This window comes from Balaenoptera ricei, chromosome 18 (genome assembly GCF_028023285.1).
Source record: "Balaenoptera ricei isolate mBalRic1 chromosome 18, mBalRic1.hap2, whole genome shotgun sequence".
NCBI lineage: Eukaryota > Metazoa > Chordata > Mammalia > Artiodactyla > Balaenopteridae > Balaenoptera > Balaenoptera ricei.
Window position 1 is genome coordinate 44992672 of NC_082656.1, and position 16229 is coordinate 45008900.

General features: G+C 36.0%; 1 protein-coding gene across 2 annotated transcripts in view; it reads right to left on the minus strand.

Annotated features, from left to right (window-relative positions):
* The window catches only part of PCDH9 (protocadherin 9), a 1000311-nt gene that overhangs the window by 982585 nt on the left and 1497 nt on the right, over positions 1-16229 (minus strand). For both annotated transcript variants that reach the window (XM_059902787.1, XM_059902788.1), the window contains exon 2: positions 12758-15928. In XM_059902787.1, the coding sequence (XP_059758770.1) occupies positions 12758-15793 (3036 nt within the window). In that variant the 5' untranslated portion in view covers positions 15794-15928. The remainder of the gene's footprint in view (positions 1-12757; positions 15929-16229) is intronic.

Genomic DNA, 16229 nt, shown 5'->3' on the forward strand with positions numbered 1-16229 from the left:
AAGAGAAGCCACCGCAATGAGAAGCCTGTGCACCGCAACGAAGAGTAGACCCTGCTCGCTGCAACTAGAGAAAGCCAGTGTGCACCAATGAAGACCCAACGCAGCCAAAAATAAATACATTAATTAATTTTTAAAAAATCTTACTTATAAATGAATATATATTAATTTAGAATCAGAGAAATAGTAAAAAAAAAAAAACCAAAAAACTATTGATTATTGTGCTTCTGGCATAAATTTGATGAATCCCAGAAATATGATCCATATACTCCAAGGCATTTTAACTAGTATGATTATACCATGGATGCCATTACTTCAACAGAGATGCTTTCTAGTCTACGGAATAATTGGAAGCAAAACCCAGCAGGTTTCAAATGGCTCCAGCTGTGTTAAGTACTGACTGTGAAACAGATTCCCTCTCTTGTATGTTGTTTTGTAACAGGAGTGATGTATAAGGTGAAAATCCCCAGATGGGTAGAGTTCCTATGGGTAATTCATGGGGAAGTAAATTAATAACAAAAACTAAAAGAAGCAAGATAATTTTAAAACACAACATGCAAATGAAAATGGTGAAATACACAAAATGAAAGATGAAGCAATTATACAAATATGAAACAATAGGGACTAAGATCAAAAGAAAATATAACATCCTATCTGCTGTTCACTGATGCTGTTACAAAGATCAACTTTTCATAAATCCTAGATAACTCAAAAACAGTGTTTTAAATGTAAAACAGATGAACAGAGATAACTTGCTTTTTAAAAAGATATAAAACTCAGTTATACATACATATAATAGTTTGCATTATATATATGTATAACTGAATCACTTTGCTGTATGCCAGAAACTAACACAACATTGTAAATCAAGTATACTTCAATAAAATAAAATTTTAAAAAAGATACAAAACTTAAATTCAAGAAAACCACCAAAAACAAAACTTAGAGAACATGTATTAAATGAAATTGGGCACCTCTGTCAGTGGTAAGTTGGTATCCTTGGAAAAAATAGACGAAAAATAGGTAGGTTTTTGGAGTGTCTGCCTACCATGGGCCAGAAATCTACATGCACCCATGTATGCACTCAGTTTAATAACAACATTATGGATTAGGCCTGATTACATCCATTTTACAGACTAGGAAAGCAAGGAACGGTACATTCAAATGATGTATCCTATGTGACACAGTTTTTAAAATGGCAGTTCGCCAAGTCATTTTTTTTTTTTTTTACTTCAAATATCAAACTACTTTTTGTAGTAATCTCAGTTTTTTTCACATGGAAAAGGAATTAAATAGGCCAAATATTCTCAAAGGTCCATTTTGAGTCTTGAGAAACTATTCTGTGAATTCTATTGGACACTAAATTTATCTTTCTAAAATTAATATAGTAGCTAGACACCACTTACTATTCAATTATTATTTTGCTGCTTTTTATAGGATTCATATGTGATTCTATGGTGTCGTCTGGAGGGATCAAAAGTCTATTAAGTGAACTTTAATGATGACTTTTTTTTCTCCTCCAAAACACACTGTCTCTGTTAAGCAGATATCAAAGTGAATCTATTGATCATTGTTTAGAAGTAATCACTCAATTATCTAAGTAATCAAAGGTTTAAATAAAAATTTTGGATGAGGAGTCTTGGAAGAAAAGAAATCTGATCCTGTTTATGTTCACTCTTTCCCTTCTTATTCTATCCTAACATGAATAAAGATGTTATGATGGGCAGACACAGTGGTGTGGAAGAAGTGAGGGAGAAAACGGAAACCACAGATATCTCTAATTAAGTGATACGAGAGTGTGCTCATGTACATTAGAATCAGCGGGTTTTTAACACTCTGCTTCTCTCTCTCTCTCTCTCTCTCATACAAATGCAGAAATCACTAGTGAGTCAAGACACTGATAAAACATATAAAGGTGTTAATTATATTTCACTGTTTACAAAAATCAAAAAGTCAAAATGCAGAGTCTAAGAATGCTTACACTTGCTCATCTATAGGATGAGGTTAGGTTAGTTGGTCTTCACCAGACCTCCAGAAATATGAATGGAGGTGTCTAGGGAGATCAAAATTTCTTAGATTAGAGACTATGGGGACTCCTCAGCCACCAAAAAAAACCCCAAAACCCAAAAACCCCTTAAACCTAACTAGAGAGTTTGTCATCAAGTCCCAGCTGTTGCAGAGGAAAATAGGGACAGTAGCTGAAACCAGACAATCAAACCCTCCCCATATATACTTTTTGTTTAGGCCTCGTCGTCATATGCTTACCACAGTTTAATCTTATGGTCTAGAATTAGTTTACTGGGAGGTATTGCAGGAAGAACAATTTTGGGTGCAATGAATTGCCTTGTATTGATAATGTGGGTTTTTAAATAAATGAGTTGCAATCCTTTCCAACAAAAATAATGTCCCTAATAAAGAAAATGTTTCAAACTTATATCTGGCCTAAAAATAGTGTTTTTCAAGTAAAAGTAGGCACATATGAGGAAGAAATACCAGTGCAGAGGTAAGGTTCTAGACTGGAAATAAATGCTTTAGCCATGTGACTTGAAAAAAACACATTTTCTGTCTCTCAATGTCTATATAAGTTGAATAAGAATGGTAATATCTTCTTTCTGTAGTTGTTATAGAGATTATCAATGGAAATATGCATATATAAGGCATGATTCCAATATCAGCTGATCACTCTCATTAGGTCAACATTTACTGAATGACTACGAAGTTCACTCTTTTAGGAGTTGTTGTAAGTTTAGTCTTAGAAATACAAAGGTAAGTAAGACATTGTCTCTACTTTGAGGGACTTTCTTATATTCTCCTTAATTATTAAGCTTTAAGTTATGATATACCAGTATTTTATTAACTTAGTTGTCATTTGAGACTGAAAGATCATGAGGAACCCGGGTTGTGTTTTGAACGATCCTGAATATACACCTGGGGTTGACACTGCATGGCTGGAGAGGCTGCTCAGCCCCGCCAATAACAGATGGTCCTGCAGGAATAGTTTAAACCCTGAGGAGTGTTGCTCCCAGTATCATCCAGAAGTCAATAACCCTTAGCTAAAGCAGAATTTAATTGTCTAAAACAGAGACTTTAGGTGTCAAAATGATTCTGCTTAATTATTACCATGTTTAAAAATCAATCAGTGAATTCAGCATAGTTTGCCATCACTGCTTGGCAGATTTTGGGGTCAAGACCGTGAATGAAAATGAGTTCATGTCAAACTAAAATATCCTAAAGATTTAGGATATCCTAAAGATATCCTAAAAGATCTGTTTTTATTATGGTTTAATGTAATTTTGATACTCATTTCAGTGTGTAGCAAAAAAAGTATTTTCATAAAAATTCTGACATCTTTTTTTACATTGGAAATTTGAACACATTGAAACATTATTAATCTATACAGCTAAATTTATTATGATTTCTTAACTTTGAAAATGTTATCAGTATAAAAAACCCAATTTTGAAAATTGCAAAGGAAAAACATAAATAGAGATTTTCTGTTTCTAGGAAAAAAGGACACACTGTGGATGTTTTATTTGACCCTTTATGGATGTTCTAGAGAAAAATATTTCTGTTTGACTTTTTATTTTTTTGGAGGGAAGATACACAGAAATAAGTTGGTGTCATTGTCATTTAAAAATATATCCAGAAATTAAGAAAGCGGATGTATATGAGGTAACATAAGTGAACAAAGTCCGCCTAAAGAATGACAAGAAATGAAGCAAAGAAAAGCTGTCAGTACAGGTGTGTTCACAGCTGACAAACAAGGAAGGTTATTGTGATTCTAGGCTTCCAGTGTGAAAATCGGTTCAAAGGCATGAATATATGACACAGGCGGGCATCAACTCACAACTCAGAACTCACTCCACTTTGTCTCCATTTGTCACTTGCACCCCCTACAAGAACTCTCCTGAGAATCCTACTTAGCTGTGTATTTGAAAGTCCTCAGCATGAAGCTGCTACCACATGGAGGCACAGGTTGGCTGCAACCTCCAAATCCAAAAAAGCACTAGCATTTTTTTCCTCAAGAAAAGATCTGCTAGGGAACTCCTGTCAGCAGAAGACACTGTCTTCCTAAAAAAGATACATCTTCATTATATATATCCTGTGTTTCCATGCTTCTCCTTCTTGGGGTTTACTTAATGAGGAAAAAAACCTCATTTACTGAATTGCAGTTGTCTTGAACAAAAACTGTTTTCGTTTTCAAAATCAATCATCTGTGATGATTCTCAGCAAGTCCACAGTACCTACTGTGGTCTGCACATGAATTATATATATGTTTTCCAGTACGCAAAAATATAGGATTTGTAAAATCTTTAAAAAATAGGCATGGCTATTTCCTCTGATTTTATATATAACAGGATCTGTCAAAGACATTAAGCATTGAAGAACTGTGAGGCATTTTACTGAACCCTGTCATGAAAGTAAATATATTGAAACCCATGTATGTCTGGAATGAGTCGCTGTGCTCCAAATACACACTGTTTACAAATGGAGCAAAGGTGAATTCTAAAAATACAGTTTGAGAAATGATTCAATAGCAATTCCTTTGAGGATCAAAGCACTCACTTAGTAGCCAGCCCTCTTCATTATGGTAATGCTACAGTTTTATAGATACCTAGGGTTATAATCTGATTTATGTTTAGAGGAGAGTATATACACACAATTGAGAGATTCTTGTAGGAGAGGTGAAGGCCACACCATGGACAGAGGTACCACAAGTAAGTATGAGAGGGCCTGCAACATCTATCTTGAATAACTAGAATCATCCAAGAGCAAATCTGTCCATTCTAAGGCATATATTTGAGATTTTATTCTTTCAGACACATCCAATGTTTCTGCATTTGGAAAAAATAGGCAAGACTAATTCCCTAGGGTATAAATCACTCTAATGTGGAAGGGAATGTGTTAGCTAGTTGTATTACAAAGCCTTTACTTCATATTTAATAGGCACCGGCAATACCAGCATTATACAAAGCTCTCTACTTTGCAAATCTTTAAAACTCCACTTAATTTTCAGCACTGATTTCCTGCAATCTAAGAGCTTATGAAGGGTTCACTGTGTTCATACCGATGTATGCAAAATGTGCCAGAACTTCCCTGTCTGTGATGGCATTCATTTGGAGGTGAATCCCAAATTTCTATCACTGGCATGCTTATTTCCGACTAAAATAAATATTCTTAGAATGAAAGCTGAAGATTAGGAGGAAAAAAAGGAGGCAAAGTAACTAGCATTGGAAGAGATATATGCAAATATCAGCTCAATGACAATTCTTCATACCATTTACAATTGAAGCTTAAAGACCCAAATACTCTGCAATCCATTAGTTTCTCAATATCCTGGAAGGGATTAGAGTATTTCTTAACTGCTAACAGACTGAAAAAGGCCAGAGCGTGGATATTAACAAAGCTGCATAATACTAAAATGTAGAGATGGTCAGATAGAAAGATAAACTAAGGAAGAATGTTAAAATACAAGATATTATACAAACATGGTAAAACTGAACCAATTTCCATTCCTTCCTGCAGCCTACATAATTAAACATCTACATAATTTTTTTTTATTAACAAATATTTATTGAGTATATATGGTGCACTGCTGTAAAGTGAATGGTGTTCTTTTTTTAATTAATTAATTTTATTTATTTTATTTTTGGCTACACTGGGTCTTTGTTGCTGAACCCGGGATTTTCTCTAGTTGAGGCGAGCGGGGGCTACTCTTTGCTGCGGTGCACGGGTTTCTCATTGCAGTGGCTTCTCCTGTTGTGGAGCACGGGCTCTAGGCGTGCGGGCTCTAGAGCGCAGGCTCAGCAGCTGTGGCACACAGACCTAGTTACTCCACGGCATGTGGGATCATCCTGGACCAGGGCTCGAACCCGTGTCCCCTGCATTGGCAGGCGGATTCTTAATCACTGCACCACCAGGGAAGCCCCCAACATCTACATAAATTGAGTGGTGAGGCTATAGTATACTCCTTTCAAGAACAGATAAGTTAATTTCATATATTTTCTCAAGGAATTCCGGGATAATTAGTGTAAAATGACTAGAAAGAATCAATCAAATATGCTTCACAGATCTTGCCTGTGCATGTATCTTCACCACTCACAGCTGTACAGGTGGTCCCAAGTCCATCATTTTAAATGTGATGTGTGCATATAGCACTGTAATCAATCAAACCACTAAAGATAGGGGGGAAATATTTTCACGTGCCATTTAAATAATGGATAAGTATGTAAAAACAAATCCTTAATGAATGACTTCAAGTTCTGAATGCTTTAACATTATATATTATGGCTCAGAAAATTCCAATTCTGCCACTATTCTTTTCTATAGGCAACAAACTGCCTATAGGACAACAGTATGAGTGAGAGAGATTACATATGGATTGTTTTCCCAGTTTATTCCTGCCATCATTCTTTACTGTTAAAGAATGGGTAGAACTTATTTATGAACTTCACATTTTAATGAATCTTGACTTAGGGAAAAAAAGAATATAAATCAAAACCAAAATGTCAATCATGGTAATATATCTTTCTTGTTCTATGTTTCTGATGACTGACAGCCCAATAGGTTTGTATCAATCAAAGGCAAAAAGCATGTGTTCCTTTCCAAATGAAATGTTGGACAGATTTAACAGCTATCTGAAATAACTCATGAAATCTTAAACAGTGAAGTATATTTCCTTTTGTAATTGAGACGTCATATTTCTACATTTGGATTTGCTTTTGTGATCCGATATAAATTTTAGGGGAGCTAACCTTTAAAAAGGTCATAACACATTAGCATTATTACTTATTGAACATGACTCCTATGCCTCTAGATACTTACAACTTTAAATTCTCACGAATACCTGGTCTGTGATTAGTGTCATATTTCAACAAACCTGATATAAATTTTAGGGCTCTGGTATGTAATAAATTCTGAGAAATATATTAAACATAAAATCAGCTGTCAAGAAAGCAAAAACTTAAAAATACACATAAAACAATTCTTGCTTAGTTTCCAACTACATGAAATATATGATATTAACTGATTTGTTAATATTACCAAGAGACGAATTTATAGTTTCAATAGAGGGTCCCCTTCAAGAAAACACCAGACTAAATTCAGAGAAAACTTACTGCAAGGATTTTAAGTGAAAGTGTAAACAATCCACAGTTTTCTTTCTTTAGCATGCATGCAAGCTAAGAGCTCAACTCTGACAAAATCAAACTGAGAAAGTACTAAAAATGAGCCATGCAGTTGACATGGTCTCGAATTCTGCAAACACTCAATCTGGTACTGCTGGCCCAACACAAGCACTATAGCTTTTCCCATTTGGTGGATTTCTGCATTACCCCACTCCCCAACCCGCAAAATTTAGAAATCAAACAATCTAAATAACATATTAAAAATAATTGTGAAAACAGAGCTTATAAGAAGATAATTTAAAGGTTTCATTTTCCTACCTCAGTACTGTCATGTAAAATAATGTAATGTGAAAAATAATTCATGAAGATGCCATTTCTAATATTTTGGGTGTAATTTACATACATCTCCTATATGTCAATAAGAAAATGAAACTTTAAGAGTCAAAATAATTCAGAACTGGTTATAAGGAAATCTGATTTTAGATCTGAGCTTTTGTATTAAGTCCAAATTCTGTTTTACTATTTCATGTATTATATTTTAATTTGTGCTATTATGAGAAGATAAATTTTAGCTTGAAATATTTAACTAATAAGACTATGCATACACCATAAGAATATAACACATTAGTACAAAGACAATATTTACAAGGTAATTTTAATGATGCCAAAGCCTGTTCTGTGACAACATGAGTATGACTCATCTGAAGCTAAGGGAACATCAGTTTATGGTGTTGCTTATATATAGAATTCATTGCAACAAAATTTTAAAAATAAGATAATAGAATATTTTAACTACTGAAATTATTTTCTCTATGTTAACAAATGTTCAGTAATCAGTAGACATGTCCATGCCCAATACAGTGGTAACTTTTTACTTTTATTCTCCTTAAGGTTATTAGCAACAAAGGCTAAAGTGTAACTTGAATTTTATACCTTAGGTGTATCAAACTGAAAAAAAATATAAAATATTTGTCTCACAAAACCAAGAGGAAAGGTAGCCAGGCTGAATGGATGGCCCATAGTCATTTCAAATTCCTGAATGAATATCCAGGGGGTCTGGGTATCTATTAATTTCATGACATAGATCACTTAGCAAAGGCGTAGAAACAAAAATCACAACTGATAACATTTTAAATATAATTTGCATCTTGAGGAGCAATTTTTTCCATATGCCACCTATGTTCATCCCTCACAGTATACTGCAAAATTTAACAGTTTAAAATATCTTAAAGTTTTTGCTAGCTTCACATTAGTTAACATTTGCTCCCTTCACTTTCAATTTATTTTTCTTTCTTACTGTTCTAAATAGAAATTCTATGACTATCTTGTGCATTTTACATGACATAACAGCATTTCAGTAACAGCTGCAGTGGGATTCTCAAAAATGAAAAGTAATCATAAAAGTAATATAGTGTCTCTGAATGATTGGGAATAAACTAATTCCCTTTATGCTATAAAAGTATATGTATACACTTGAGTATGGCATGCAAACACGTTTTCAATATATAATTTCTTCAATATATACACAAATGTATATATGAGCAAATACTCTAGATTGTGAAAAGTTAAAGTAAGGATGTTTAAGCTCTAAAATAAGCATTTCATTTAGAAAATTAGACGTAACTGTTTACCCTGAACCAAACTCACAGTACTATTACAGATTGCTTTATTACCGTAAGAAGTTGTCAAATGTAAATAGGTCACTTTTTTAATTCTTTAACATTTTCATTTATACCCCTGCCAAAAGCACAATGGGGCCAAGAAAATTAATTCCCCAAATGCTGTCAACCAGGCTGGGAAACAGCAATAAACAGCTAACTGTAAAGCTTCCAGCTACAATAAAACTGCTGTCAATAAGAGCTGAGAGTTGGAGTATGCAAAAACAGGTCCTCTGGAAATGATAAACTGAAAGGGAAAGGGGCTGACATTTCTGGTCCCAATATGCTGAGGCAGTGGGTCTCAAAGTGTGGTCCCTGGACTAACAGCATCTGTATCACCTAGGATCTTGTCAGCAATGCAAATTTTCAGGCTTGACCCTAGTGATACTGGACCATAACCTCTGGGATTAGGGACCAACAACCCATGTTTTAAGAAACATTCCAAATGATTCTGAGACACCTTACAATTTGAGAACTTAATGTTATCTTTTAAAAATCATATTCATTAAGAAGATATTTTCCTTTTAGAGAAAATATACCAATGAGCTTTATCATTTAAAGCCCTACTGGAAATGATAATGTTGTCATCTTCTCAACCTTATAACAGTGAACTTTGTTTATTTATGAATAAATATCAAGATATAATCTAGCTCTTTCAAAAAGGGACATTTAAATATACCAATGAGCTTTATCATTTAAAGCCCTATTGGAAATGATAATGTTGTCATCTTCTCAACCTTTATAACAGTGAACTTTGTTTATTTATGAATAAATATCAAGATATAATCTAGCTCTTTCAAAAAGGGACATTTCATTCAATCTGTGAATACTAAGGGTACTTCCCAAAATTCATAAAAAAATAATTTGTGGAAGATTCAGTGACAGATTTGTTATATTCAAGGAAAATGAAAGTTTAGTAAAACAGAGTGGTTGAGGAATGTGGTTTATGATTGTTTTATATCATATGAGGGAAAACAGCAGGGGAAAAAAGGACAGACAAAATAAGAATCAATGCACTACAATCAAACTCATGGTGTAAATGTCAGACATTATGTTTTCATTGCACAGACAATACAAACTCATGATATTTAAGTTTGGTAACCCTTTGATCAAGAATCTTGCATTTTACCCCACACATCAACTAGCACCATAAAGTGAAAAGGTGTTTCTGTTAACAGCAATCTTTGCCCACTCAATTAAAAATCTTCACAGATTATATCTTAGTTTATAAATTCCTTTGACAGCTTTTGTTGTAATAAACCTTACTTTTTCAAAATTGTGTTGCTTCAGGAGCACATTTTGTATTTACGTGAAGCCACTAGTTGAAGTGAAGGAGCTAAAAAAAAGAATTTTTACTTTTTAGCTTAACTAGAACATCTTTAATAACAGCCATATAGTTCAGTGAAAAAATAATTTAAAGGATAGTATATATATGTGTGTTCTTCATTCATAGAAAATATGCCTCTTTCATAGTAAAATTGTACACATTGCTATCACCATCACCTGTCCTTACTTCCAGAAGTATTCCTTTTCTACAACATTGCAATTTTTCTTTCTCAGCATGAAAACTTCTAAAAGGTGTAAGTAAGCAAAGCCATTTCAGTAGCTCTTTACCATAATAGTGAATTATAGCTAATTTGAACATTGAAATGCCTACAAGGAGAACAGCACGGTAACACATGGTCTCAAGGAATGTCTAAAATGCACTTTAGTTCCAGTTAGAGAATTACTCAGCATCTTATTTCAAAGATTACATCATACAAACAAATTTCCTATGACTGACTAAGCCTCGACAAAAGATCTTTCCCATACTTTGCTGAAATGCACTTAACGTTTATGTCACTGTACTATATATAGATTCAACTTTGGGGAAGAAGTCAGAAAAAGTGGGTCTGTACATAAATGCTCATAATACCCACCACACATAATATGAAAAGAAAGATGACGACGTGGGAATAATATCAGCATGTGTCTTTGGAAAACAAATTTCAGATTTTATATGAAAAGTTTTAAATCGTGTTATATTTTTCAAGATATTATGCAAATCATAAAATATCAGTATTTTGAGTGACTTTCCCATTAAAAGCAAATAATAAAAAGCCATGTTTTCTTTTCATTAAAATAGCAACTTTATATTTAAATCCACTTAGTTTCAAAAATTACTTTTCTCATCATGATTAACTATTTACCAACATTTATAAACCTCTACTAAACTCAGATATTTTGTTAACTTTAAAACATCAAACCTCTTTTAAAAAGCTCATGAAGTTAACATGAAAATAACTCATTCCAAATTCTATGTATATCCAATAACTTCATATTCTCCTCTAGAACCTCCAAACTGACTTATTTTAATTCCTTTCATCCTGTGCATTCAAGCTCTTGTACTTTCTAAATGCTCTAGATATTTAATCTTTTAAGAAATGTAGATTTTAGTTGTAAAATCGTAGGAGTTATACTTAATGTTCTGAAAGAATCTCTGTGATTCACTGCCAAAATTATTTTAATAAATATCTTACTACCATGAAACCTTAAAGTCACTGCAGAGCAACAAACATTGGATGGTGAGAGACAGAGTTTCAATAGACCATTCTCACCCGTCCCACCACCACAGGAAAAAAAGAAGAAAAACTCTTGACTTTTCAAATACTAAGCAATGACTGCCAATACTATCCTGAAAATTTATTTTGCTTTACTTGATTCTCTAAAATCTGTATGTTCCTTATTTTTAACAAATTCAGATGGGTCATCACCATAGGTGGACTCAATACCAACAAAGATAGAACTTGGATTACAAAATCCTAGAAAGTTGGTGTGTGAGAGCTGATCACAAAAGAGCAAGCAAATGAACTGACATGCTAGTTGCTCCAGAGCAACTATCATTAAATAAAAGGTATCTTTGGCTATAGTACCAGCTTGATCTTTCCCTCTCCCTTTCCTTGCTACTGTGGGATTGGCAGCTGGCCAGCACAAGGGACATGATACCCTAGTGCCATCTACAGGCTATTATTGACACTCAAATTTCATGGCAACAGACAAGCACCAGTGAAATAAATTAGACAGCGCTGCATTTAAATCTTTATTAACAAGGAATTATTAGACCTAAGAAAAACTAATTCTGGATTTGGTTGAAATATGAGTTTCTCAGCCTCTTAATCCCTCTTCATATGGCATATTTCACAGTTTAAAATGAGTTATGACAGATCACTTATGCATTACTAAGATGAGAGAATATTTACAATGGATTCATTCTTTTCTGTATAAATCAGTTCTATTAGGGAGAAAGTATTCCTTCTTCTTTTATTTTTTTTTATTTTTTGAAAGGGGACTTTGGCCATTGTGGACAATCTGCAATCCTTTCTATTCAACCCCCAATTTACTATATTACAGTAAAATCATCTGAAATTAAAGAGAAGACTTCCTATATGGCTTAGTTGCAATCTATCAACAATCATGTGCTTCACAGTTGATATACATTTAATATTCTACTATCTTTTTTAGAGACTAAAAAAAAATTAACCCCTTTAGCAACCACAGCTGTAACATAATTATAGTCACACCGTCAAACATCATTTAAAACCTGAGATTTGAAGGTGACTTTTGAGATCAAACGGTAATGTGAAAATCTTGAAGCAGTCAATTTGGAAACCCCAGGAGCAGAATTTGGCCTATCAGGACAGGTTTTCTTCCTCAGCAAACGTTATCTTGGGACATTTTGGAATAATTTCCTCTTTTCATCTTTTGCCATTTGAAGGAAACTGGGAGTTTAAATAACTCTCAGAACTCAGAAATTTCAAAGCTGTTCTAAAAATTCTTGACTGAGCCCCAGAGGAATAGAAAAGGGGTCAAGTTTTTTTTCCCCTCTTTATAACTAAGCTAAAGTTAGACCAAAACAAGAGACACACTGGCACGTTAATACTGGTTGACTGGGCACTTGTATGCAGTACTTATAGACCAGTAAAAGTGCTCATTTACCTGTCTGGTGTGTAAGGGGCCCTTTGTCTTGAAGCCTCCTTGGGAACTGCACTCTGAGGCACTGAAGTGATCTGAACTAGTGGAAGAGCGTTTGGAAAGGGTGTCACAACCCCCGACAAAGGTGTTGTCCAACGGGAGCTCCTGGATCACGTGATGCTTTTTCACGGAAACCGGAGTGTCTGGTTTAAGATGGAAAGCGGGCTGTGGAGAAGCGGATTTGTAGTGCTTGGCCAGGTCAGGGCTGTTCGGCTTGAAGGTGGTTGGAGGTGCCGGACCCCAGTCAAATCTACCTATGCTTTGCTCCTCCAGCTCAGCCGGCAGGCTTATTGTCCCATTGATGGGTTCGTGAACTGCATCATCGGGTTTGGACTCTTCGATGGTAACAAAGTTCAAAAGAGAGCTCTTGGGAGACTTTCTTTTCTTCCTTTTCTTTTTCTTGTTTTGTTTGTTCTCCTGGTTTGGGGACATCCATTCGGCACCTTGCTTGCTTCTCTGAGCTGCTTTGAATCTTGATGCATGGCGACAGCGCACCAGAACGGTGACGAAGATCACGACGATGACCACCATGGCACCTGCAACAATGGCGATCATGATGGTGAGATAGTCCTCGTTTTGATAGGGTTGGCTGCTATCGCCTATGTTCCTGTCCAATGGGGTCTCCATAGTCCTGCGAATCAAGTCATAGATATAGGAGGCATTGCCAGCAGTGTCATTAACATAAAGAAAAACAAGCACAAGCGTGTGCAGAGACTTAGGGTATCCCAGGTCACTTATGTTGACCACCAATCGGTGCAAGCCCACATCAGTAGGTGCTGGTTTTTCTTCCAGAGTGATGTTACCTGTTACTGGATCAATCCGAAACAGGCCTTTGTTGTTCCCACTCACAATTGTATACTTAAGTTCAGCATTCATCCCAGTGTCAATATCCACGGCAAAAACTTCTGCTATCACGGAGCCAGGAATGGCTGAGAGAGGCACCAACTTAAAAGAAGTATTAGAAGGTGGCGAAATGACAACTGGACTATTGTCATTGACATCCATGACATTTATAGTTACTTTTGCAGTAGAGGAACGGGGTGGTTGCCCCCCATCAGTGGCTTTGACATCGAAAGTGTAGGAACTCTGCTGCTCTCTGTCAAATGAGACATTTGACTTTATGACTCCAGAATAGGGATCCAACACAAAATTATCATTGTCATTTAGAATGGAAAGAGTCACAGCTTTATTCTCTCCAGCATCTGCATCTGTCACTGTGATTACCCCCACAGTACTATACTTTGGCAGATTCTCAGACACAAAAAATTGAAAATGATTATGAGTAAACTTGGGGCTATTGTCATTTTCATCCAGAACAGTAACTATCACAGCCGCTTGGCTTTGGAGGGGAGGGGTCCCATTGTCCCTGGCAGTTACTGTAAAAATGAATCTTTCTTGTTCTTCTCTGTCAAAGACTCTGGAGGCTGTCAAAACTCCTGTCTTTCGGTCCAGATCAAAGAAGGAGGCATTCGGTCCAAGCTGATAAACAATATCTGCATTTTTCCCACTGTCTTCATCTGTGGCACTAATAGTTGTTAAGTACAACCCACGACGGTTGTTTTCAGTAACTGACAGCTCAATTACAGGCTGGTTGAAAATTGGTGGGTTGTCATTTTCGTCCTCAAGCTTAACCCTTACCAGAGCAGTCTGATTTAAACTGGGCTTCCCAGAATCAGAGGCAACAATTTTAAAGCTGAATTCTTTGGTGCCCTCATAGTCCAACAAAGAGGACGTCTCTAACAAATATTGGTTGTCGTATACTGCCTTCAAATGAAACGGGACCTCTCTTTCAATAAAACAGATCACTTTGCCATTCACATCTGTGTCCTTATCTGAAACTGTAATTAGGGCAATCTTTGTATTGACAGGATCTTTCTCAGACAAATACACTGTGCCATTGATGGGACTTATAATGTACCTGAGGTCTATGTTTGGAGGGTTATCATTTACATCAGTGACATTGATGGTAACCGTTGCTCGAGCGGGAGTGGAGCTGCCATCACTAGCCAGCACTGTCACTTTGTGAATGGCTGTCTCCTCTCGATCTAAGGACCTCTGAACTGTAATCAACCCAGTAGTATTATTTAAAGCAAAGAGTCTTTTGGTTGCAGGGGCGACCTGGGCACCAAAAACGTACCGGATTTCAGCATTACTGCCTATATCTGCATCAGTGGCATGGAGCTGAATTACAGAGGTGCCTACGGGAGCATTCTCTGGAATATGCACCTCCACTTGACCCTCTTTAAACACTGGCCTGTTGTCATTTACATCACTTACTGTGACCTGCAGTATGGCTGTGCTGGATTTCTGTGGAGTGCCTCCATCCTCTACTTTGATTTTCATCACATAGGTATCTTTCTGTTCTCTGTCCAAGTTTTGCTGAACAATCAATTGCGGCCACTTCTCTCCTTCCGGAGTTTCCACGATATCCAGTCCAAAAACACTCTGCCCATTTAACAATTCATAATGCTGTACACCATTGAAGCCTGTGTCAGGATCTGTTGCTGATGGAATTGGAAAGCGACTGTTGATCAAAGTGTTTTCTGGGATGGAAATATTGATGACAGGAGATGGAAACATGGGGGCATTATCATTGGTATCCTTGACAATTATTTTAATTTTGATCAGCCTGAAAAAATCATTGGGGAGGATCACCACCTCAAGTTCAAAGAAACACTCATTCTCCTCATCGTAAGAGGCTCCAGCACAGAGTTTTTCTCTGTCTATTCTATTGGAGGTTGTGAAAATTTCGCCAGTGCTACTAGATACTTTCACCAAAGGGGCATCCCCAGCTTTAGAAACCAGTCTGTAGACAAGGCTGGCGCTGGTCCCTGTGGCAGCATTGATGTGAGAAATGTTCAGATCCTTTGGTATGTTTCCTATGGGCACATTTTCAGGCAATTCCTCTCTAATAGTGTAAATAAGTTCTTGAGCTATTGCGGAATCCAGCCTTAAACAGGCAATCAGAGCAGCCAACAGGTAAAAATCCCTCAGGTCCATGATAATGTATTTATTTTCTTTTCCTGGATTTTAGGGTTTAAAGGTTTCCACTGAGGAATGATGCACGAATTGCAAGAGGAAGCGTGCATGGGCTGGAGGATGCATTACATCTCATGACTTATTTGGAGACAGCCACTGTCAACACAATCATATAGACAACATTATTCTTCAGTAAACAAAAGCACACAGTCACGAAATATCACAACACATTTCCCCACTGCATATTAGTAAACATGGCAGTTTGTTCTGCCACTGTTTGCAACTTAACTCTGTGGATAAAAATACAAAATATCCCCTGCTTGTTGCATTTGCCCAGAGAAAATGAAATTATCTACTTTTGAATTAAAGACAGCTGCTATTTTTACCTGTATTCACCCACACTGTTTTCAGGACACTGTTTAATTCAAAACATGCGTTCTTGTTCTCCTCTTCCCCT